Below are 25,579 nucleotides of genomic sequence, written 5' to 3' on the forward strand. Positions count from 1 at the left end.
AGCAAAATGCCTCGGACCTTTGGAGGTGATGGAGTCCCACCTCTAACTGACAAACCAGGGACTCCTAAGATACGACTTGGCAAACAAATGGTAATGAGATGGGGAGCCATTAATATCAATGGGGGCTACTCTGGGAAGAAGGTAGAGCTGGCAGAGGCTGCAAGTAAGATGGGGCTGGACGTTTTAGCTGTTAGTGACATTTTAGTGAGAAAGAAGAGGAAGTTGGGGAATACAAGGTCTACCTGTCAGGAGTCAAAGCAGGAATAGCACAATGGGGTGTAGGGCTTTACATCAGGAAAGAAATGAAACCCAGCGTAGTTGCAGTAAGGTATGTAAACGAACGACTGATGTGGATAGATTTGACAGTGTCTAGCAAGAAAATTAGGATTGTGTCAGTATATTCGCATTGTGAAGGGACAGATCAAGATAAGATGGATAGTTTTTATGAGGCACTCAGTGATGTAGTTGTTAGAGTAAAGGACAAGGACAGTGTTCTGCTCATGGGTGATTTTAATGCCAGGATTGGAAATCGAACAGAAGGGTATGAAAAGGTTATGGGTAAATTTGGAGAGGATATGGAGGCCACCAGGAACGGGAAACAACTCTTGGATTTCTGTGCCAGTATGGGCTTAGTAATCACAAACTCCTTTTTTAAACATAAGAACATTCACCGGTATATTTGGGAAGGCAGGGGAACCAGATCTGTCAGTGACTATATAATAACAGATCAGGAATTCAGGAAGGCTATGAGGGATACATGTGTATTGAGGGGATTCTTTGATGACACTGATTTATTTAATCTGCAGTGAAATTGGGATTGTGAGGCCGAAAGTGCAGGAGGTCAGGTCCATATGTAGGAGGATAAGAGTGGAGAAACTTCAGGATAAGTAAATCAGGCACAAGTACATAACAGCGATCTCAGAAAGGTACCAGTTAGTTGAATGTAGTCAATTACAGTCATTGGAAAAGGAATGGACAAGGTACAGGGACACAGTACTAGAAGTGGCTAAAGAATGTCTTGGAACGGTAGTGTGTAAAAGTAGGATGAAGCAAACAGCTTGGTGGAATGACACAGTCAAGGCCGCCTGTAAAAGGAAAAAGAAGGCGTATCAAAAATGGCTACATACTAGAACTCAGGTAGAGAGAAAGTTATGTTGAAGAAAGAAACAAAGCCAAACAGATAATTGCAGCATCCAAGAAGAAATCTTGGGAAGATTTTGGAAACAGGTTGGAGACTATGGGTCAAGCTGCTGGAAAACCATTCTGGAGTGTAATTAGCAGTCTTTGAAAGGGAGGTAAGAAGGAAATGACAAGTATTTTGGACAGGTCAGGAAAACTGCTGGTGAATCCTGTGAATGCCTTGGGCAGATGGAGGGAATATTTTGAAGAGTTGCTCAATGTAGGTGAAAATATGATCAGCAATGTTTCAGATTTCGAAGTAGAATGGGATAGGAATGATGATGGAAATAGGATCACATTTGAGGAAGTGGAGAAAATGGTCAATAGATTGCAGTGCAATAAAGCAGCTGGGGTGGATGAAATTAAGTCGGAACTCATCAAATACAGTGGAATGTCAGGTCTTAAATGGCCACACAGGATAATTGAAATGGCCTGGGAATCGGGACAGGTTCCATCAGACTGGACAAAAGCAGTAATCACACCAATCTTTAAACATGGAAACAGAAAAGATTGTAACAACTATAGAGGTATCTCTTTAATCAGCGTTGTGGGTAAAATCTTCTCAGGTATTGTTGAAAGGAAAGTGCGAGTATTAGTTGAGGACCAATTGGATGAAAATCAGTGTGGGTTTAGGCCTCTTAGAGGTTGTCAGGACCAGATCTTTAGCTTACGGCAAATAATGGAGAAGTGTTATGAGTGGAACAGGGAATTGTATCTATGCTTTATAGATCTAGAAAAGGCATATGACCGGGTTCCTAGGAGGAAGTTATTGTCTGTTCTACAAGATTATGGAATAGGAGGCAAACTTTTGCAAGCAATTAAAGGTCTTTACATGGATAGTCAGGCAGCAGTTAGAGTTGACGGTAAATTGAGTTCATGGTTCAGTGTAGTTTCAGGGGTAAGACAAGGCTGCAACCTGTCTCCACTATTGTTCATATTATTTATGGATCATATGTTGAAAACAATAGACTGGCTGGGTGAGATTAAGATATGTGAACACAAAATAAGCAGTCTTGCATATGCGGAGGACTTAGTTGTGATGGCAGATTCGATTGAAAGTTTGCAAAGTAATATTTCAGAGCTAGATCAGAAATGTAAGGACTATGGTATGAAGATTAGCATCTCCAAAACGAAAGTAATGTCAGTGGGAAAGAAATATAAACGGATTGAGTGCCAAATAGGAGGAACAAAGTTAGAACAGGTGGACGGTTTCAAGTACTTAGGATGCATATTCTCACAGGATGGCAACATAGTGAAAGAACTGGAAGCGAGGTGTAGCAAAGCTAATGCAGTGAGCGCTCAGCTACGATCTACTCTCTTCTGCAAGAAGGAAGTCAGTACCAAGACTAAGTTATCTGTGCACCGTTCAATCTTCCGACCAACTTTGTTGTAAGGGAGCGAAAGTTGGGTGGATTCAGGTTACCTTATCAACAAGGTTGAGGTTACGGATATGAAAGTAGCTAGGATGATTGCAGGTACTAGTAGATAGGAACAATGGCAGGAGGGTGTCCACAATGAGGAAATCAAAGAAAAACTGGGAATGAACTCTATAGATGTAGCAGTCAGGGCGAACAGGCTTAGATGGTGGGGTCATGTTACACACATGGAAGAAGCAAGGTTACCCAAGAGACTCATGGGTTCAGCAGTAGAGGGTAGGAGGAGTCGGGGCAGACCAAGGAGAAGGTACCTGGATTCGGTTAAGAATGATTTTGAAGTAATAGGTTTAACATCAGAAGAGGCACCAATGTTAGCACTGAATAGGGGATCATGGAGGAATGTTATAAGGGGGCTATGCTCCAGACTGAACGCTGAAAGGCATAATCAGTCTTAAATGATGATGATGAGGACTAAGGTGCTATAATCGATAATGACGGCGATTCGATTAACTATTAGGTAACTGTGCAATTAGTAGTAATATGTATTTTCATGTGAACATGTATTTATAATAGTGTCATTTATTTCATAAAAATAATGGCATAGACTTTCTTGTGGAATTAACTGTACTTAAGTTTGAACGGTTTAACTAGTTCAGTTGAAAAACAGTCCTGTAAACAAAATTAATGTATCGATATACTGAAAATTGACTTAACAACTATAAGAATAAACTTTTTTAGTTCTTTCTTACTGGTTACTGCAGATAAATTTATCAGTATACTTACCAAAAGATTAACATATGGTGCAAGTATGCCTCCCACTCTAGCACATGTTGAGCTAGCACCAAGAGCAACATTACGAATAACAGTTGGAAACTGTTCTGCTGAGAATATGTACAATGTACCATATGCTGCTGTTATACCAAGCTTTCCAATCATGGCAAATGTGATTATCAGCCATGTCATATCTAAAAGTGAAAAGATGCAGTTAGTCAGGATACACACACACACATACACACACACACACACACACACACACACACACACACACACACACACACACGCACACACGTGATTCTTCAGTTTCTTGCCACACATTTGCTGATTGAATGTACACGCATGGACTGTTCAGTCACAGTACACATGATTTATTTTGCAGTTCTCTATTTTAATTTCCATAAGCAGACATAAAAATTTATATTCAAAGCTTGTGTTGTTATATTTATATACACTTAGAAAGAATTAACAACCAAATACATAAAAATGTGTTCATTTTATTTGGATGTGAAAGCTGATATAAGAGAAGGGTCATATAGACGACGGCGAGAAAAAAAGGTACAACATGGTGAAGATTTCATATGAAACTGTTTGTCTCCTTCATTTTAAAACTCACTCCCACATTCCAAATGTTTGAATCTTCTTTTTGAGTGTCTTAACCGTGTTATTATTACTGATTTCAAGTTTCACAATGAATGGGTGGAAACACATCATTTATTACATAATCTCAACCTTTTTTATCATAACATATTTTTAATGCCTTTTTCTGAAGGTATTTATCTTATGACTGTGATACAACCACATTTTACTGAACTAAATGGGGGGAAGTCATTTCAGATAACAATTTTTTTTGTTTTAGCCATGAACATCTAATACATACTGCAGTATTTTGTACTTTACGTATTTATGAGAGCTTTCAAGATCGAATGAATTCCAAAATCTCTTTGTAGGCAATGCTTATGTTCTTCATTATGATTAAAATTACAGTTACAGGATTACAGTACATTAATATACAGTATACTGTATTTCATACTTTGCAGCATAGCACAAAAAAACTTGCAACAGAAGAGAAATAATCACTCAAATGTACTATTGTTGGTAGTGTAGGTTTGTTTAGGCCAGTGAGTCGGTGGGTAAGTAACTCAAGGGGAGATGTTCACCTCTCCCTGTCAACCACAGCCCAGCAGTCTCTTGTGTCAAATTTTTTCTGTCAATACAGTATTTTTTTTTTTTTTTTTCCAATTGGCGATTTTTGTTGTTTCAGATAACCCATGTTTCGGTTGACCTGAGTTTGGTTAACTGGGCTTTACCATACATCTGTGCACATCAGGTCTGGCAATACAGAAAATGTGTGTGTAACCTTGGTCTTCATGGGAACTATTGTACTCTGGTATGTACCCTGTCAGTAAATGTTTGAGTACTAGCAATATTCTGGATTTATTTCCATTCATGTGTGCAACACTCTGTGACCACTGCAGCTCAACCCTAAGCCCACGAGACACCAAAGAAATAAGTGTTCTGATGATTAAATTAGCTTTGGCAGTGTAGATGTATTGTGTTGATTTGTGACAATTTAAAGTGATTTTAACAGTATAAAATAAATACTTTGCATTCTGTTTTTATTTATATGTCCAAGTAGCCATATTTATTTATTCATCCATCATAAAAGAAGTAACAAGAAAATCCCTACACACACACACACACACACACACACACACACACCAGTGATGAAAACATGATAAATATTATAGGAACAAAATGTGTAAGAATCCACGCACACAACAGCTTTCTTTTTTCTACATTACTCTGTTAAAAAACATACAGAAAAATACATACTATAAGGCACAAAAAGTGTTAAAAGGAGAGCAGCACCAGCTAGAAGCATTGTTCCACACATCAATGTTTTACGACCCCATCTATTCAGGGTACACAGTAAAATAATATTTGCTGGAAATTCTACTGCTCCTGCTATGAAAAAATTGAGATAATCATTTCCTCCAAGATTTGATGTGTTCCATGACAAACCATAATACGTGCCACTTATGACAAACCTGTAAAAAAAAAAAAAGTATGCATGAACATATATACCAGACATCAGTTGAATTTGAACAATAAGATACTGTAATTATGTTGGTATTCTCTCTTCATTAATCCTACACATTGGTAACATGAACTTCTGGCTGCAAGTAAAAATGTTTGTCAGTGTTGCCAATATTTGGTGGCCGTCTGGAACCGCGCGACTGCTACGGTCGCAGGTTCGAATCCTGCCTTGGGCATGGATGTGTGTGATGTCCTTAGGTTAGTTAGGTTTAAGTAGTTCTAAGTTCTAGGGGACTGATGACCTCAGATGTTAAGTCCCATAGTGCTCAGAGCCATTTGAACCACTTGTTGCCAATATTTAACATTTCAAAATACAATACGTTTGAGTAACTCATGCACTTCACATTCAATTTTAGTGACTTAAGTTAAAGCAACTGAGAATGCAAACACAGATGGAAGCATTGTGTAAATATTGAATCAATGTGGACACAGAGTTACACTCCTGGAAATGGAAAAAAGAACACATTGACACCGGTGTGTCAGACCCACCATACTTGCTCCGGACACTGCGAGAGGGCTGTACAAGCAATGATCACACGCACGGCACAGCGGACACACCAGGAACCGCGGTGTTGGCCGTCGAATGGCGCTAGCTGTGCAGCATTTGTGCACCGCCGCCGTCAGTGTCAGCCAGTTTGCCGTGGCATACGGAGCTCCATCGCAGTCTTTAACACTGGTAGCATGCCGCGACAGCGTGGACGTGAACCGTATGTGCAGTTGACGGACTTTGAGCGAGGGCGTATAGTGGGCATGCAGGAGGCCGGTGGACGTACCGCCGAATTGCTCAACACGTGGGGCGTGAGGTCTCCACAGTACATCGATGTTGTCGCCAGTGGTCGGCGGAAGGTGCACGTGCCCGTCGACCTGGGACCGGACCGCAGCGACGCACGGATGCACGCCAAGACCGTAGGATCCTACGCAGTGCCGTAGGGGACCGCACCGCCACTTCCCAGCAAATTAGGGACACTGTTGCTCCTGGGGTATCGGCGAGGACCATTCGCAACCGTCTCCACGAAGCTGGGCTACGGTCCCGCACACCGTTAGGCCGTCTTCCGCTCACGCCCCAACATCGTGCAGCCCGCCTCCAGTGGTGTCGCGACAGGCGTGAATGGAGGGACGAATGGAGACGTGTCGTCTTCAGCGATGAGAGTCGCTTCTGCCTTGGTGCCAATGATGGTCGTATGCGTGTTTGGCGCCGTGCAGGTGAGCGCCACAATCAGGACTGCATACGACCGAGGCACACAGGGCCAACACCCGGCATCATGGTGTGGGGAGCGATCTCCTACACTGGCCGTACACCACTGGTGATCGTCGAGGGGACACTGAATAGTGCACGGTACATCCAAACCGTCATCGAACCCATCGTTCTACCATTCCTAGACCGGCAAGGGAACTTGCTGACAATGCACGTCCGCATGTATCCCGTGCCACCCAACGTGCTCTAGAAGGTGTACGTCAACTACCCTGGCCAGCAAGATCTCCGGATCTGTCCCCCATTGAGCATGTTTGGGACTGGATGAAGCGTCGTCTCACGCGGTCTGCACGTCCAGCACGAACGCTGGTCCAACTGAGGCGCCAGGTGGAAATGGCATGGCAAGCCGTTCCACAGGACTACATCCAGCATCTCTACGATCGTCTCCATGGGAGAATAGCAGCCTGCATTGCTGCGAAAGGTGGATATACACTGTACTAGTGCCGACATTGTGCATGCTCTGTTGCCTGTGTCTATGTGCCTGTGGTTCTGTCAGTGTGATCATGTGATGTATCTGACCCCAGGAATGTATCAATAAAGTTTCCCCTTCCTGGGACAATGAATTCACGTGTTCTTATTTCAATTTCCAGGAGTGTATTTACCTCTATCTGACAGTTCACCTCAACAATAATTAAACTACACCGTAGCTTACAATTTGTACTTTGTTGTAATTAAGGCTCTATTAATTTTGGTGGAGATACTGTGTATTCTACTACACTGTGAAAAACCTTTTCTCATCTAGTGAGAAACCTAGGCACAAACTTCCCAAACTACTACTAAAATGAGTGTAATAAAAATGGAAGAATGCATGAAAATGAACTATCTGAATTCCAACAGCACACTGGGTTCCCAGTGTTCTTTAGACATGTTTGCAAGGAGCCAAACAAACAGTTGGACAAGCATATTCAACATGCAAAAAAAGTGTCATTATTTTCAGAAAATAAAGTTTGCTGGCATTATAAATATCTGACTTAACGTGACTGCTGATAGAAAATACATATAGCCCAGTAAGTGATGCGGCAAAACAAAAGAGTCTAAATCCCACAGCATCATTTGATAATAGACTTACCGGTGAGACAAGAATGCTCATCAGAACTCCCCTCAGGTAACAGATAAATGACAACAGAGTCTGCTTGTCATTGAAAATGATTTGAATCAGAAAATATGTCTGTCCAGCGCCAAACATCAAGGGAATAGTGGGTATCATCCAGTCCTCGGCTAGAAAGAGAGCTGGGTGCCACTAGTGGAAAACCAAATACTTCAGAAATATATATTGAAAATAATAGCTACTGACATGATTCAATCATGTTCACATTTAATTCTGATGAGAAAGAATGACTGCAGTGTGCAGTTCTTTGTGGATTATTATGCATCAGTTAGATAATTAATCTCTCCTCTCCCACTGACAATATTATGTGTTGTTTGAGGAGAGAAGGCAATTATTTCTTATCAGTATCTACTAGTATATTGAAGCTGCTAATCAGAAACTAACCGCCTCTCATGCTGGCAGCCCAATACAGTGCCACTAGGAATATGTAATGTGCCAACCAACTCCAAAAGCATTCTTTTTTCTATTTTTCAGGACTACAAGACTCATTAATTCTAAATGTCTGTCAGTTTCAAGAAAGTAAGTAGATGTTTTATCTGTATTTGTTTGATGTAAGTAGAGGTTTAGACTGTTTTGTTCAACACAATAATTATAACAGCTTTAACTGATCTATTAAGATTACATTTTTTAAGTAAGTATGAGAGAAAAACTTATAACTGCTAAAAAAGTATAAAATTCACAGTTTTTAATTCATGTATCAAAACTTGAAATTAGAATCTCAATCAGATAAAATTATGTGTAGTTTAATTATTGCCAAACAGCTCTTCTTCACTTCTGTAAATAGGTGCATGGAACAGGTCTCAGCACTTGCACCTTGAAACTCGTAATGTTGTTACACATGACCTATTGGAATGAGAACAGGAGTCAAATAATAATGGGCTAGGAAATATTACCAATTGGTAAGCCTCTTTGAAGAACACAGCAAGAATCCATGGAAGGATATTTGCAACAAAGTGCAGACATAGAGCTTGTGGTTCATGTGATCAGATTGTTTATATATGGGATTTTGTCAAGTCACATGAGTGATGCTTCCTCCAGCTTTTCAGAGAAGTTGTTGTTGAAGGATAGTCCATTGCACAGAAGCCAGCAACTGTTGTGTTATTGTTGCAGTGTTGGCCTAGTAATGTCATGAGAGAGCAGCACATTTCTGATCATGTCACTCCATGTTTTTGACCAGCAGGAATCCTGAAGTTGATAATGAAGATTGCAGGATTAATGGTCAAACATTTCCGGAGGAAATCAACCACTAGACAACCATGCCTTGACTTTCATCAGTACCCTCTACCTGATCCTTCATTATTCTACACTGATCATGTTTTTTCAGTGCTGTTATGCTGGGTCTAAGTTTCATTAAATATCATGATTTTTACCAAAAGTATTTCATTTTATTATTTGTCCTTTGTACGAGAGGTACAAGAAATTTCAATTACAGCATATTTTTGATCTTCACTCGAAATCATAACATTATAACCTGTCTCTCCACACATTGCCAACCCGTTCCAAATGACTGACTGCCACCACCGCAGCTAAAGTGTGACGGAGATTATGAGTACAATTTAGTGTTGACTGCCTTCATCAAGTTCATAGATAGTCCTAATGTTGTGTGCTGTAATGCCAGTGGGTGGTGTAACTGACGTGCTCTTGTTCTTTCTTCATTATACCAGTACCTTGCTGAGGGTAATGGAAAGATTCTTACCTCAAAATGAGGGAATAAATAGCAAAATAAATGTCAAAATTAACATTCAAACAATCGATACTCCAAGTCGGAACATCAACAATATAAGGAAAAGGTAGATTGCTTCTTACCAAGAATATGAAATGTTAAGTTGTTGACAGGAGCAACGAAAAGACACTCACTCACTAGCTTTCAGCCAACGACTTCGTCAGAAAATGAAATGCACACAGAGTCATTCTCACGCGCAAGCACCCTCACACACATATGACTGCCATCTCTGGCAACTCGAACCAGATGTGTGCATGAGATGTACTTTCTTGTATGAATGAATGTGTATGTGTTTCCTATTCTCAAGAAGATTTTGGCTGAAAGCTAATGTGTAAGTCACAAAGAAATTACAGACGTTGGCTATGAGTGGGCTTTGATTTATGTCAAAGAGAAAACTAGAAAATTTGTACTGGACTGAGATTCTAACCCAGGTCTCCTGCATCATCCAGACACAGTGGTCATTGCAACTGCATAGACCACTCTAGCAACTTATTCACATGTTACTAATGTACCAGGGGCAGAAGTATGAAACAAGAATTTGGTTGCAATAATTAAACATCTGTTGTTTGAAACTGATAAACAATATTTTATTCAAAATAATCTACATTGCTATTTACACATTTCTCCCACCTCTCTGGCACACTATGAATGCCACACCTAAAACAACAGTTCTTCTTTTGAAGCGAACCAGGCAGCGAGCCATTTTTGTCATTTTCATATGGATTGAAGCATTGTTCAGTGAGAGCTTGTTCCAGTGATGCAAACAGATAATAATTGGATGGAACCACGTCTGGAGAATAAGCTGCATACCATGGTATTTCCCAACTCAACGTCTCAATTGTTTCCCTGACCGGTTTTGTTGTGTGTGATGGGGCTCTATCATGGAGCACTATGACTTTGTGTTGCCTTTTTCCATATTCCAGTCATTTTTCATATAATACTCAATTTAAATCGATCATTTGCTGTTGGTAGCGATCAGCGTTAAAGTTTCAGCAGCTTCTTCTGATCCCATCAAACATAGAGCATTGTCTTCTTTCCAAAGTGATTTGGTCGTGAGTGGATGTTGATGGTTTCCTGGATTCACCCCTGATTTATGATGCTTAGGATTCTCAAAATATATCCATTTTTCATCGCCTGTCGCTATTTGATGGAGAAATGACTTTTTTTTGTATCTGGTGAGTGGTCTTTTGATTTGCTTGTTGTTCTTCATTCAGTTCATGCGGAACCCATTTTCCCACTTTCTGCATGTTTCCCGTAGCTTTCAACTGAAGAGAAACAGCTTTCTGCATCACATTCAATTGTTCCATGAGTTTCTGTTGAGTTTGACTACCATCTTCATCCAATAATGCCTGCAATTCATTGTCTTCAAAGGTGTTCAGTGGTTTCCCGCGCTCATCATTTCTCATGTCAAAATCACCACTTAAAATTTTTTTAACCACTCGAAACACTGTGTTTTCCAAAGAGAATGATCGCCAGAAGCATCGACAAGCATTCGATGTGATTCTGCAGCACTGTTCTTCAAATGATAACAGAAAACCAATGCTGCTCGCAAATCGTACTTCATAGGCACAAAACTCAACATGCTTACAGGTTTGAAACAGATACCAATGTATGGAACTTCGGGTTACTGTGTGTTGACGTTCATCGTCAGCCATTATGGGAAGCACATGGTGCTGCAGATGTGGTCTCACAGGCCCTACACAGATGGCTAGCACGATCTATAGGGAAATTCTGGTTTAATACTTCTGCACCTAGGAGTTTTCCTTGCTCATTACTCGCAGCATTTAGCCAATTTCCATAAGAGTTCAAGCCTGGTGTGCACCTGCACTGAACAGATCATTGACCATCCTCATCTTAATTATATCTCCAGGGTGTTACAAAAAGGTACAGCAAAATTTTCAGGAAACATTCCTCACACACAAAGAAAGAAAATATGTTATGTGGACATGTGTCCGGAAACGCTTACTTTCCATGTTAGAGCTCATTTTATTACTTCTCTTCAAATCACATTAATCATGGAATGGAAACACACAGCAACAGAATGTACCAGCGTGACTTCAAACACTTTGTTATAGGAAATGTTCAAAATGTCCTCCGTTAGCGAGTATACATGCATCCACCCTCCGTCGCATGGAATCCCTGATGCAGCCCTGGAGAATGGTGTATTGTATCACAGCCGTCCACAATACAAGCATGAAGATTCTCTACATTTGGTACTGGGGTTGCGTAGACAAGAGCTTTCAAATGCCCCCATAAATGAAAGTCAAGAGGGTTGAGGTCAGGAGAGCGTGGAGGCCATGGAATTGGTCCGCCTCTATCAATCCATCGGTCACCGAATCTGTTGTTGAGAAGCGTACGAACACTTCGACTGAAATGTGCAGGAGCTCCATCGTGCATGAACCACATGTTGTGTCGTACTTGTAAAGGCACATGTTCTAGCAGCACAGGTAGAGTATCCCGTATGAAATCATGATAACGTTCTCCATTGAGCGTAGGTGGAAGAACATGGGGCCCAATCAAGACATCACCAACAATGCCTGCCCAAACGTTCACAGAAAATCTGTGTTGATGACGTGATTGCACAATTGCGTGCGGATTATCGTCAGCCCACACATGTTGATTGTGAAAATTTACAATTTGATCACGTTGGAATGAAGCCTCATCCGTAAAGAGAACATTGGCACTTAAATGAGGATTGACACATTGTTGGATGAACCATTCGCAGAAATGTACCCTTGGAGGCCAATCAGCTGCTGATAGTGCCTGCACACGCTGTACATGGTACGGAAACAACTGGTTCTCCCGTAGCACTCTCCATACAGTGACGTGGTCGACGTTACCTTGTACAGCAGCAACGTCTCTGACGCTGACATTAGGGTTATCGTCAACTGCACGAAGAATTGCCTCGTCCATTGCAGGTGTCCTCGTCGTTCTAGGTCTTCCCCAGTCGCGAGTCATAGGCTGGAATGTTCCGCGCTCCCTAAAACGCCGATCAATTGCTTCGAACGTCTTCCTGTCGGGACACCTTCGTTCTGGAAATCTGTCTCGATACAAACGTACCACGCCACAGCTATTGCCCCGTACTAATCCATACATCAAATGGGCATCTGCCAACTCCACATTTGTAAACATTGCACTGACTGCAAAACCATGTTCGTGATGAACACTAACCTGTTGATGCTACGTACTGATGTGCTTGATGCTAGTACTGTAGAGCAATGAGACACATGTCAACACAAGCACCGAAGTCAACATTACCTTCCTTCAATTGGGCCAACTGGTGGTGAATCGAGGAAGTACAGTACATACTGACGAAACTAAAATGAGCTCTAACATGGAAATTAAGCATTTCCAGACATATGTCCACATAACATCTTTTCTTTATGTGTGAGTGAGGAATGTTTCCTGAAAGTTTGGCCGTACCTTTTTGTAACACCCTGTATGTGATGTCTGTTCTTTCAGACATGTCCAAAGAACAGACACCACACATATATAATGTGTAACTGTCTTTTTGTTGTGTCTGTCTGCAACTTAAAGTGTTATCTTTATGGTAAGTAACAATCTATCTTTTCCTTATATTGTTACAATTAACATTCACTTTCATGATTAATTTTATTGTGACACATTTTGCAGCTACATGATGCACCTCTTTTTTTGTTTGTTGTGGCATTAATTTAACACGGAGAGAACGAGGCATCTTGGGAGCAGACTTCCAACCAAAAATCCTTCCTCACGTACCTAAAAGCCTTGAAACTGTTAGTGTGTTCAGTGGTCACTCAATTCAAAGATAATTTATATTCGATTCATCCTTATAATATGACTCAAATGTACTTCAGCAAACTTCTCATTCACATTTCTTGACACAACTGAAGGACAAACCAACATCTAATAACTCTATCACACTTGTTATTTAAAAACATCAACTAAAAGTTGTTAATTGTGAGAGCTCAGCATTTGGTGCTTTATTTTGGTACTATAGCTGTCTAGATCTATCATATTTATCTAAGATATGCATAAATTTTTAATTTTTTCAGTTCTTTTTTTAGAACTTGTAATGAAAAGGATTTGTTAGCCAGTAAATTAACTTAAGGATTTGACACAAATAACAGAAATATTTCTTAATTAAAGTTATTCTCATACACACTGAAGTCCTTATCACAATTTAAACGTACTTATACTCTAAGAAGACTCCCAGAAAGGTGGCTGATGGGAGTGACTGAACTGACACAAAATGAATAATGTGGACCAATACTGACTGCTTTTTGCTGCACCAGCTTACGCCAGCAGAAAACATTGTCTTTAATGCATCTAACATGTCAATATGTTCAATGGTTTCAAACACAGTTACATATGAGATTTCAGCAACTGTTAATGACCTGTGCCACTTCAGCTTTCATAAAAGCAGATACATTAAAAACACTGTTGCCTGCTAAGAAGTGCAATATCAACATCAAAATTAATTAAATTTTTATCTATGTCCAGAGACACATTTTCAGAGATAGAGGACAGTTAGACAGTTTTTAGGCAATCACTGATGGAATTCTGTGCTTCACATTTTAACTGATGTTCAGCTTTTTCTGTCTGCTTCCTTCTGCATCAGAGTGAACTGCACAATGCTGTCATTGCACTGTATGGCTATTTTATTGTATGTGAATTTTGGACTAAGGCTATACAGATCAGGAGCACAGATACTGACATAAGTACATTGTATAGCGCACCCTACCAGAGACACTATTAAAAAATAAGGTACATTATATTTTTATGTAAAACATTTATAGGTACTCCATATCTGAATGCCCTCACAATTCCTGTTTTAAATTTTAGGAGAAAATTCTACATATTTATATGTGGCTTCCGCCTATAAATAATGATATGGGAGTAAGACTTCTCAGCATGTAACAATGTCAAATATTCATTTCAACCAAGTCACATTTTATTATTGAGAGAGCCATTTTAGCAATCTTTGGCAAGACTCAAAATTGTTATATTTATATAGCTCCAAGAATATTTAAAGAATTCATTTCAGTAACATCTCTTCAAATAATTACTTCAGCAATCATATCTTTTAAGTAATTATTATTAAAATTGTATTTATTGCTTTCATTTTTTATTTACATAGACACCACATTTGGTAACTGTGACAGCACTTGATTATTGTCTACTAATCCATGCATTGTTTTCATTTTCATGCATAAAATTTTGATTCGAACCATACCAAGGGGATGGAGAGATACCGGGACAGAAGGAAACAAATCCCAACATTCCACATGACAGATTCAGTTGATTTTTAAAAAAACTTTCTTTTATCACTGGTGACTTTTCTTTACAGAGTATAAGTACTAAATTTTTCAAAATTTTTCTATGTGCAGAACTTCTTTCAGAAAGACCCACCTCATCATTGCTGTTTAATCATAGCACAAGTAATAGTGGCATTCCTTTGCACCAAGATTTTAACAGACAAAGTGCATCTAGTCTACAATGTTTTACAGCTGGACATCATTACATGGTATTTGGCAACAGTGGGAATATTTCTTAGAAGGGTAAGAGATATTTGTGTGTTAGTGTAGCTAGATAATTAATTAACTTACACAATTTAATTTTTCTAATTACTATTTGTAAGGGAGACTGATTTTCATGATCAGCAATCAGTTATGAATCCCACTAGTCAGATTGGCGATGCTAAGAAAAGTCTTAACACCTGACAGTAGTGAAGGATATTGTTCTACAAATGCATAGACATACTAAATTACAATTAATAATGTAAATTAAAGAAACTGCAGATGCTCAGAACAAATCACCTATGGTACAAAGGAACTTAGTTACACATTTTAATGAAATTGCATGTGGAAAAAAAAGGGCACTGAACGGTTCAGTCATTACCAGCAGTCAACAAAAGAAGAAAACCCAGCTGGCTGCAAGAAAAAGAAGTGAAACCTGATCAGACAACAGAAAATAAATTCTCCCACTGTAAACAAGAACAGCAAGCATGAGGCAAGTTTGCCCTCTGTGCATTCATGGAGGAAACTGACAAATGCACCAGCAAAATTATTTCCACACAACTTAAACACACATAAAGAATGCACAAACTAAGAGCCCAAACCTTAACACTGGAAGTTGGTAATGTAAAAGATTCCGTCACCTGGCAGATCAAAGAATGAGTGAATCTGTGGTAAAAGACGTTACCACAATAAAAAATGATGTAAACAAAATTAATTAGCTGATAGAGAGTGACAGCTCATCTATTATTTCAGCAAACAAGTTGCCTGGCCCACTGGTACTTCTACACTGTATGCTGGGCCAAGCACAGAGCTACAGTCTAATGTTGCTACTAATACTCAGTACAGATTACCCTTCTCATTGCCAGCAAAAAGTTACAGGGAAATATGATTCCTCATACGCAGTTTAGTGTGTTTATGCCTGAAAACAAATCCGTTCACCTCACGACATTCATTCAGTCATTTAGTGAAATATTTTGAAACACCCAATTCATCTCATCTCAGATACAGTTTACAAAATATATTTTTGCTTGTACCTCCTGGAATATTGTAAGAGAATGGTCATCAGATATTTTTATTTATTTATTTTATCTGATCTGCTTAGGGTGATTAGGCCCTCTCTTATACTGGACCAGAGTTTCATATATACAGTACCTTTTTTACATCATAGTTACCAATGAAATAGCAATTTTAATATAACTAATAGTGTTAAAATTATTTGAGTGCCTATAGTGCCAATTCAAATAAATAATACTGACTATGAACTAATAAAATTAATACTGACAGTACTTTACTACTGCAGCCACAAATGATAATGATGATGATGATGATAATAATAATAATAATAATAATAATAGTGGCAGATAAAAAAAGAATTTACAGGTGTACAAAATACACAGATGCTTTCTGATATAGCAAATCCTGGGGAAAGGAAATTTAAAGAGACTGCACCAGCTTTCAGTTCACTTTCAGACTGAAAACCAATTATCGAAACAAAACATACCCTTGTGGTATGGATGGATGTGTGTGTGTGTGTGTTTAGCAATCCAGCTGGTTACACTAAGTAATTATACGACTTGCTACAGTGTTGCAGCCTTTGTGTAACATCTTTTATTTTGCCTGTAGGGCTGTTTTGTGATGATAAGTATTGAGAATGTGTACCTATTTTTCTAACTAGATACTCAAATGTACACTGTAGAGTACACCACTTACTACATTCCGAGTTACAATGCGTAACGTCTTCATTTTGTCTGCATGACAAACAATTTTATACGAATACAATAATTCATTGTGAAGTAACTTTTGCTGTTTCAATTCATTAAACAAGAGTTACTAGCATTCTATAGAGAACCCAATGTATTGTGTTTATGTTGAAGTTCTACATGAATAACAAATGTGATTCTTGTAGTCCTTAGAGGCATTGTAATATCAACACACAAAAAAATTAATTAAACTTGTATCTATGTCCAGAGATACATTTTCAGAGATAGAGGACAGAAACAGTTTCTATGCAGTTACTGATGGAATTATTCATCTCCATGAAGTCACATCTTATTGTTGAGAGAGCCATTTTAGCAATCTTTGGTGAGACTGGGAACTGTTATGTCTATTATCTTCAAGGATATTCAAAGAATTCATTCAAATAATGTCTCTTTAAATAACTACATCAACAAGGAAGCCTTTCAATTAATTATTATTGTATTTACCTATTTTTTTTATTAACAGAGATGATACAATATGCTGGCAGTGACCAGAAAGCAGTCAATAATTGGTGATGGCGTTTGATTGGTACTGATACAGCTACTCCATCAGTGACCTCTTCTTGCAGTCCTCGTATAGTACAAGACACCAATGATAAGCAGTTACATTCATCATCTTACTTGAAAATGATCTGCCAGAATTATATAGAACTTACCACTGGAAAAATATATTTAATGATTTCTTCCTTAAATTGCTGTTCCTCATTAGATCCAGCAGAGATGGCTTTTGAACAGCAGCTGCAGTCCGTGCCTGAATTCTCTCTTCTTCTAGTAGTTTGTCCAGCACATCATCTGGAACATCTGCTTTATTCTCCTTGGCTACCTTGAGAATCAAGTGCTTGGCTTCATCAGTTTTGCCTTTTGTGAGTAACCATCTTACTGATTCTGGTATGAACCTGAAAAATTAATTTATAAATATAAAGTACCTAATTTCTGAAACATTATAAAAATGGAAATTTTTAATTGCTATCCTTCGAAAATTTATCAATATTTTGACAAAATTTTTAAATATTGAGTAATAGAAGAATGGTAGCAGGATAGTATAACCAGAAAATTATTTTTATTTTTAATAGTCATTTTTTCACTAGTTATTAAGTTTCTAATTGATATGAATACAAGACAGTACATGGTATACAAGCAGAACAAAACTGGCCTGTCATTAATCACAGTTATGTTGCCAGTATACATTGCAGAAGCAGTTTTATAAGGGCTGTGTTCCTGCAGTGTACTTTCACTACTTCAACTTCTTCAAGAGTCCCTTCTCATGGTGCAGTCTATAGGGATAACATGTTAAGTGAATGAAAAAATAAAGTTTTAAATATGCTCCTCCACTATTTCTGTCTCATTCTGTGGTTTTATTTTAATGCACAATTCACACATAAACACACGCTCATGTGCATGTGTACACACACCTATGTCCCTACATTGTGCCGGTTGGACAAACAATACCAGTGCTGCATTTTGGCAGGTGGATTAGGTTGTGGTGGGTATTGTGTCGGGTAGGGTGGATAGAAGTGAGAGGCAAGGAGAGGGATTCGGGTTGGGTGGCTGTGGCTCAGAGGGAGACAGCGAGTTTGCTGGCTAAGAATGCAGGTGGGAGGAGTGGCAAGTACATGGGCTAAGCTTGTGATGCATAGTTGTCAGAGCTGGTAGAGAGTGATACATATTGAAGGTAATGTGGGGGCAGGAATTGGGAGGGAATGTCAGGGTGGACGAAGAGGAGAGGATGAGGGAACAGTGGTTTACCAGAGATTTGAGGCCGGACATTTACAGGAACGAAAGGATAGTACCCATCTGCGGAGTACAGGGAAGGATCCACATGGTCCAGGTTGCAAATCAGCCATTGACATGTTGTACCACCCAGTGGCACAACATACTTCTGAGCACATCACACCTCCCAGTGGCGCAACGTGCAGCTGAGCACAACATGCTCAATTTCAACAACTGCTTCACAACGTGGGCCACATGGGTCCTTTCCTCCACCACCAGCTTCTCTGAACTACACAGATGTAAGTTATCCTTGAGGCACACGCTAGCACACACCAGTGTGCAGCATGTGTGTGTGTGTGTTTCTTTACCTCAAAAAAGAATTACTCTGAAAGTTGACAAGTTTTCTTCTTTTTGGTTGTGCCTACTGATGACTCAACATTTCTGCTTTTCAGTGAGTGGTCCTCTTTAAATCAAAAGTATTGGCTTTTCTACGAGTGTCATTCTGTAAGTCATGGCAACTATGGTATATTCTGAAGTACAGCAACAACATGAGGATTCCAAGATGTGCACTGAACCAGTACGGCAGTGTGTATCTGAATGCCAACATAAAACAGGGTTCCTGTACTGTAGGTTGCGGTAAAAGGTTGAAATGACACACATGCTTTGGAACTCTATGTAAATTTATTATGTATGAGTTCAAATGGACCATAAATGAATCAACATCAACTACTGTGCTTCAAAATAGTCCCCTAGTGCATACAAACATTTCCAAAAATGGGGAAAGCACTGAATGCCACTGCCATTGCCACCTGTCACCGAGATGCCCTGAGGACATTCCCCTGTTTGCAAAGCCCCTCCCATGCAGTGGTTTCCTCTGTTGTGGAATGTGGTCAGAATCACATGGACTGGAGTCTGGCAAACAGGGTAGGTGGGGGAGGATCCATCTGGTAGCATTGCCAGCCTCACATTGAATGTTTCTGGCACTGGTACCGAGCCATCCTCACATGTGGTTGCAAACAGTTGGTTGATTTTGGTAATGTCTGCCATGGTCTTTTGAATGTATTTACTGCAATTATGGCGATGACACGTTTACCCGATACACCATAACCACCATGATTTGTGGAATGACCGTCATATTTTTACCTTTACTGTGTTTTCCTCTTAAGTCCTCTCAAAAAAAAAAAAAAAAAAAAAAAAAAAACCATGGTCCTCTCTGTAAGATACAGAGCTAATATACTTTTTTTGTATGTCAAACAAACTTTGAAATTTGGCAACATTAAGAGGGTTAATATTTAAAATCATTATAGGTATGATTACTATTAGTCATCACAGGAGTTTGATGACAATATGTGCACAACCTTTATACAGCTTCTGGATATAATCATTTTCACTTACAGAAATATTACTGGCTGCAATTCAAATTTTCACTGATTATCACAATCAAGAATCAAATTTAGAGGAGGCAGTATCATAATCTTTCTTTCATGGAGGGCCACACTCATACAGAATATTTTGAAAAAAATTTCTGTCATTTGACTGTTAATTGTCATGACTTTGGCTTTGTATCCATTCTCAACTGCATGCTGAAATGTTAAAAATGTCTGACCTGTCTGTGACATATCAACATCAAAAAAACATATTTCTGTTCTTACAGACCAGTTGTATTACAGGATACGAGTACATATCGAAGATACATAATATGGCTGTCATTGCATAAAATGAGAAACATTAACATACAGTATGGCATATTTAATAGCTAATATATTCTTGTGACCAGCATTCATCACTTTTGTTCATGGACAGAAGAGATGAATGGAGGTCACAGGAATATAGTAGCTGTTAAATACATCACACTCTCTGTTAATGTTTCTCATTGTGCACAATCAAACAACGGAAACTCCGGGTAGGAACATCAACAATGTAGGAAAAGACAGATTGTAACTTACCATAAAGAAGACACTCAAGTTGCAGACAGGAACAATTAAAAGACATGTACATAAGCTTTCGGCCACAGCCTTTATCTGTAAAAGAGAGACACACACACCATTCACACACACACAAGCAAACACACCTCATGCACACACAGCCACCAACTCCAGCACCTCAGTCCGGAAAGCCCAAGAGGCTGGAGTTGGCGGTCGTGTGTGTGTGTGTGTGTGTGTGTGTGTGTGTGAGGTGTGCTTGCTTGTGTGTGTGTGAATGGCATGTGTCTCTCTTTTATTGATGAAAGCTGTGGCCAAAAGCTTTAGGTAAGTGTCTTCTATTTGTGCCTGTCTGCAACTTTATGTGTCTTCCTTACAGTAAGTAGCAAATCTGTCTTTTCCTACATTGTGATATTCATTGTGTACAATGTCAGCAACATTATGTATCTTTGATATGTACTCATATCCTGTAATACGACAACTAGTCTGTGGCAACTAGTCTACAAGGCCAGAAATTTGTTTTTTTGATGACGACATGTCCCAGGCAGGTCAGACATTTTTACCATTTCAACATGCACTTGGTAATGGCTACAAATCTGAAATCATGGTTGTGTAAAATAAATAAACATTAACAGTCAAATGGTGGAAATTTCTTTAAAAGGAATAGTAGTATCATAAGTTTCAAGAAGAATCTAAATACTGAGTAAGTAGTACTTGCACATAACACACACTACAACATATGCTGGCAATGGTAAAAGTGAACAAAATGGGCCAAATACCAATCAATAGTGCCCAAAGTCAAAATACAGATCACAAGAGAGAGAGAGAGAGAAAGAGAGCATGTTTGTTAGAAATGTTTTACATGTAGCACAAGCACAGTCGTTATCACATGAGAAATATCTGATGCTGATGCAGTTGTTAATTTATCATCGAAGACCATGTTAATAACTCACTGATCCTATCTGACCCTGTTGTAATAGTTTCACACATAATCTGTGATCTCCTCGAGAATTTTTGTTGACATGAGACAGTTGTTGTGGTGCTGGCTCTAATAATTGGCAGCTGCACTTTCTCCTCTAGATATTTTCTCAATTTTTATACAATGCATTACCATGAGGGAACTTCAAAAAGTAAGTTACACATTATTCTGGCAGGCCAAGTAATTTTTATTGAATGCTGCAGTACATTCAATGTGTGACAGATACATGATACTACTTTTCAACATAGTTATCTAGTGTCTGTAAACAATGGCCACTATGTTTTACCAATCTTTTAATTTCTCTGTGTTAGAAATTTGCTCCTTAGTCACAGAGCCATTTGAGAACTGCAGTGTCAATATCCTCATTACTGAAAAATTTGTGTCTGCTGCAAATCAGTTCCTCAATTGCCGGAACAGTCACCTATGGTCGATGGCCTTCCCTGCCGAGCAGCATCACCCACTTCTATGCAGCTTCAGCTAGAACATTGTCTTCTACTTTGGGATACATTTTCCAGTTGTTGTGCCACTGCACTGCACACTATGATGCACTTGTCAGCCATACCACAAGAGAACTGTCTGCAGGAGACATAGAGCACATCTTTTCTTCTGACATTGTACCATTCTTGTTGTGCTGTGGCCTTAGTGTGCATAATGTGTAACTTATTTTTTAAAGTGCCCTTGTAACGTGAAAAAATTTTTGTATTACATTTCCTCTATCTGTTTTGCACCAGTAGATTCATAACATTAAACTCACAGGAAATTTTCTTCTAGCTGAAACAGTTACTGACCACTTTACCGTATATAACTATGTTGCATAGTACAATTTTTCAACTGAAAAGTGACAAACAAATTTAATACATCGCAGATAGTGCATAAAAAAACTGTAATTACTGACTGTATGTTTTGCTTAAAAATCATTGGAAGTGATATTGCTGTGGCAAGAATAGAATATCGCTTCAAGGCATATAACATTATTCCCTCAAAAAAATGCTTTAAGCAAGACCCTTTTCAGTTTATTGAGGCATATTTCAAGTCTGACCTATATAGCAACTAGGGCTTTTTTTTTAATTAACAGAAGAACTTTCTGAGCTTCCCTATCTATGACATCAATGATCACAGAAAGCTTCTATGTAGAAGCATTACATCAAATCATGGTTGATGGAACTGGAACTTTCATACCATAATATTATACAAGATGTTATTATCAAGGAATTAAAATGAATGAAAGTCCAAATGACCACATTAGCTGTTTATTGTAGCCCATTCAAAGGCACAAGACAGGTTTCGCACCTTAATAAATGTTTTGTAAAGTTTATTTAGCACGACAGCATTTGACAACACCTATACAGAATAGCATTTGTGGTGCAGGTTTTTTAAGGTTTTTTAAAAAGAAACCATTCATGATTTTTATGATACTAAGATTGTAATTCTTTTATACAGAAATGCATCTAAGTATTCACCTTTAAGATGCGAAACAGGTCCTAGGTCTTTGAATGGACTGTAACGAACAGTTGATTGGGTCATATGGACATTCATTCATTTTAGTTCCAATCTGAAAATAACACCTTGTGTAGTGTAATGGTACGAAAGCTCCGATTTCATCAATCATGTATTATTTTAGCTCTGGTTGCATCACCTACAGAGCATTCTGTCAATGGTCTCGATTTGGTCAAAATCACTGAGGAGTATAAAACATAACACTGTATTTATTTCCTTACCACCAGTAGGATAGGAAAAGCACTCCAGGAACAGAAAATGCTATCTGCAAAATTCTCCATTCTTTTATAAAGTAAGCAAAGAATGCAGTCAGCAAGTAACCAATTGTACCAAATACTTGGCACAATACACCAGCAACCATTCTTTTGCTTGGACCAACCATTTCCATTGCTGAAAAACGAGGTAACTGCATTGATTTCAGTAACATGAATTGAAAAAAAAAAGTTATTCAAAATCTTCCATAAGTCAAGTAATATAATAGCTCCCATTATTTAGTGTAATACAACAATATTAAGACTATATGGTATACTGGAAATAGATAATGTACAGCAAATAGGGGTTTAAATATATCTAAGAAAAATTATATTAAAAGGTAACTTCAGTTAGAGAAAAATAGAAAAGGTCAATACTTCCCAACTGGTAACATACAAAGGTATAATTATACTCAACCTTTCCATCTCTTGTTTCAAATGAAGGATTCTTGGTTCTATTAAACTATCTTTTTTGTCTATATCTGAGTGTGCGCTACCATTTGATGTGTGAAATTTGTGTGGAATATTCTTGTAGTTTAGCTGACTAACACTTATGCTTACCTATAACATAGGCTACTAAAAACACCCCAGAAGTAGTAGCACCAATCAACATTCTAGCTGCAACAAATGATGAATAATTTGGCAGAACTGCTGCCCCTATTCCACCAATTACCTGGAGGACGAGGGAGAGGAAGAAAATTGGTCTCCGCCCAAATCTGCAATGTTCATTAAAAAAATAAATAAAATAAAAATTTTAAAAAATCCATTTTAAGTGGTCATTTTGTGACACAAGTAATAAAATTATCAAAACTGTAATTTTTATGTTGGGCATGTTTTGTGGTTGCTTATATTTCTTAAAATATGTGTGTGTGTGTGTGTGTGTGTGTGTGTGTGTTTTGGAAGAACATGCACAGTTCTGACAATGGGGGAAAGGAATATAACATAGCACTTCATTAGGTACTATTCTCATATTTACCTGGAGCTATCTTACACAACAATGAACCAGTCCTCCTAGTTACAAATTTAACATTTAAAATTCATATCATGCTAGTTGTCCAACCTACAGGTAGCAGGAACCTGTTCTTTGACTTGTTCCACATCCCTGAATGTTCTCTATGACGTGAAAATGTACAGTTCATGATCATTGAATAATTGAAAGTGGAATAGGCAGTTTTCTGCAGTCTTTTAAACCAGGCACAAACTATTTTTTTTAAGTTAACACTGTTTGCCTGTTGACACAATGTTTATCAGTAATGGTACACAGTCAATTTCAATAAGACAAAATGAAGATAAGAGTCTGCAGTCTTATTAAAGAAAACATCCTGTTTTTCACTTTGATAACTTGATAACCTCTCTCAGCACATTCAAATTGTGTACATTAAGGGTCACAGATTATAACTGATATTGTTTAAACAAATATAACACAGACTTCAGCTTCCTTCACATTTGTTTTGTTTTACATTTTTTGCACAGTTATCACTTATATTAACAACAAGAGTAGTTGGCAATATATTATATCATTTCAGTCATTTTATTAGAATGGAAGAATATCTCCTCTACATCACACCAAGTAATACTAATGTTACAATGAAAATAGTCAATTTTTGACAATATAATAAAAATTGGATAGATAAAAACTCTATTCACCAAGCGGCAGCAAGAGAACATGCATATAAAAAAAAGGTTTTACTTACGCAAGTTTTCGGAGACAGTGGCTCCTTCTTCCAGCAGAAGGGTTGAAGGGGACGGAAGAGAGGTGTAGGGAAAGGAACTGGAGATGTTTAGGAACAGGATCAGAGTTTACAAAAGTCACCGATAACCTCAAATCCAGGGAGACTTAGGATGAGAAAAAAAAGAGTTCCTTTCTCTTCACCCCTGTTCCTTCCCTTCAACCCTTCTGCAGAAAGAAGTCACCACTGGCTCTGAAAGCTTGCATAAGTAAAAACTTTTTATACACATGTTCTCCTGATGCCACTTGGTGAGTAGGATTTTTATCCATTCAATTAAATTATATTGTCAAATAATAAGAATGTTGTGCACTTAATTATTATGTTCCCAGAGACCTTTCACAGCTTCATTAATTTACCTGTCTGACAAGTCACCAAATATTATAGAGCCAAGAAGAACTCCAACCATGAACAGTGCATCAGCAGTTGCACTTAACCATGCATATTCACAGACCAGGTTAAACTGAAAGAAAAGTCACAGCTTATTAAGTTAATCAATAGTAATCATATACAGATTACAATGAGGGAGAAGGCCATCACTTACCACAGGCAGCTGTGCTGACTGCACCAACATTTTCTGAGTCACTAATGAGCGGACAATGTGCTCATATTATATCACTCTTACACAAATGCCAAAAAAGCTGGTGCAGCACCTCTTCTGCTTCTAAAATCTGTGGACCATGTTGGTTTCCCTCACAGCAGAATGTACAGCCTACAGAATGTACA

General features: G+C 38.5%; 1 protein-coding gene across 2 annotated transcripts in view; it reads right to left on the bottom strand.

The window, feature by feature from the left end:
* The window catches only part of LOC126462038 (organic cation transporter protein-like), a 185,962-nt gene that overhangs the window by 6,807 nt on the left and 153,576 nt on the right, over window positions 1-25,579 (bottom strand). For both annotated transcript variants that reach the window (XM_050096045.1, XM_050096044.1), the window contains exons 5-10: window positions 25,213-25,316; window positions 23,688-23,842; window positions 23,097-23,265; window positions 17,424-17,663; window positions 5,166-5,380; window positions 3,339-3,520 (exon numbers count right to left, since the gene is read on the bottom strand). In XM_050096045.1, coding sequence (XP_049952002.1) covers window positions 3,339-3,520; window positions 5,166-5,380; window positions 17,424-17,663; window positions 23,097-23,265; window positions 23,688-23,842; window positions 25,213-25,316 — 1,065 coding nt within the window. The remainder of the gene's footprint in view (window positions 1-3,338; window positions 3,521-5,165; window positions 5,381-17,423; window positions 17,664-23,096; window positions 23,266-23,687; window positions 23,843-25,212; window positions 25,317-25,579) is intronic.

The sequence above is a fragment of the Schistocerca serialis genome, chromosome 1 (assembly GCF_023864345.2).
Source record: "Schistocerca serialis cubense isolate TAMUIC-IGC-003099 chromosome 1, iqSchSeri2.2, whole genome shotgun sequence".
Classification (NCBI taxonomy): Eukaryota; Metazoa; Arthropoda; class Insecta; order Orthoptera; family Acrididae; genus Schistocerca; species Schistocerca serialis.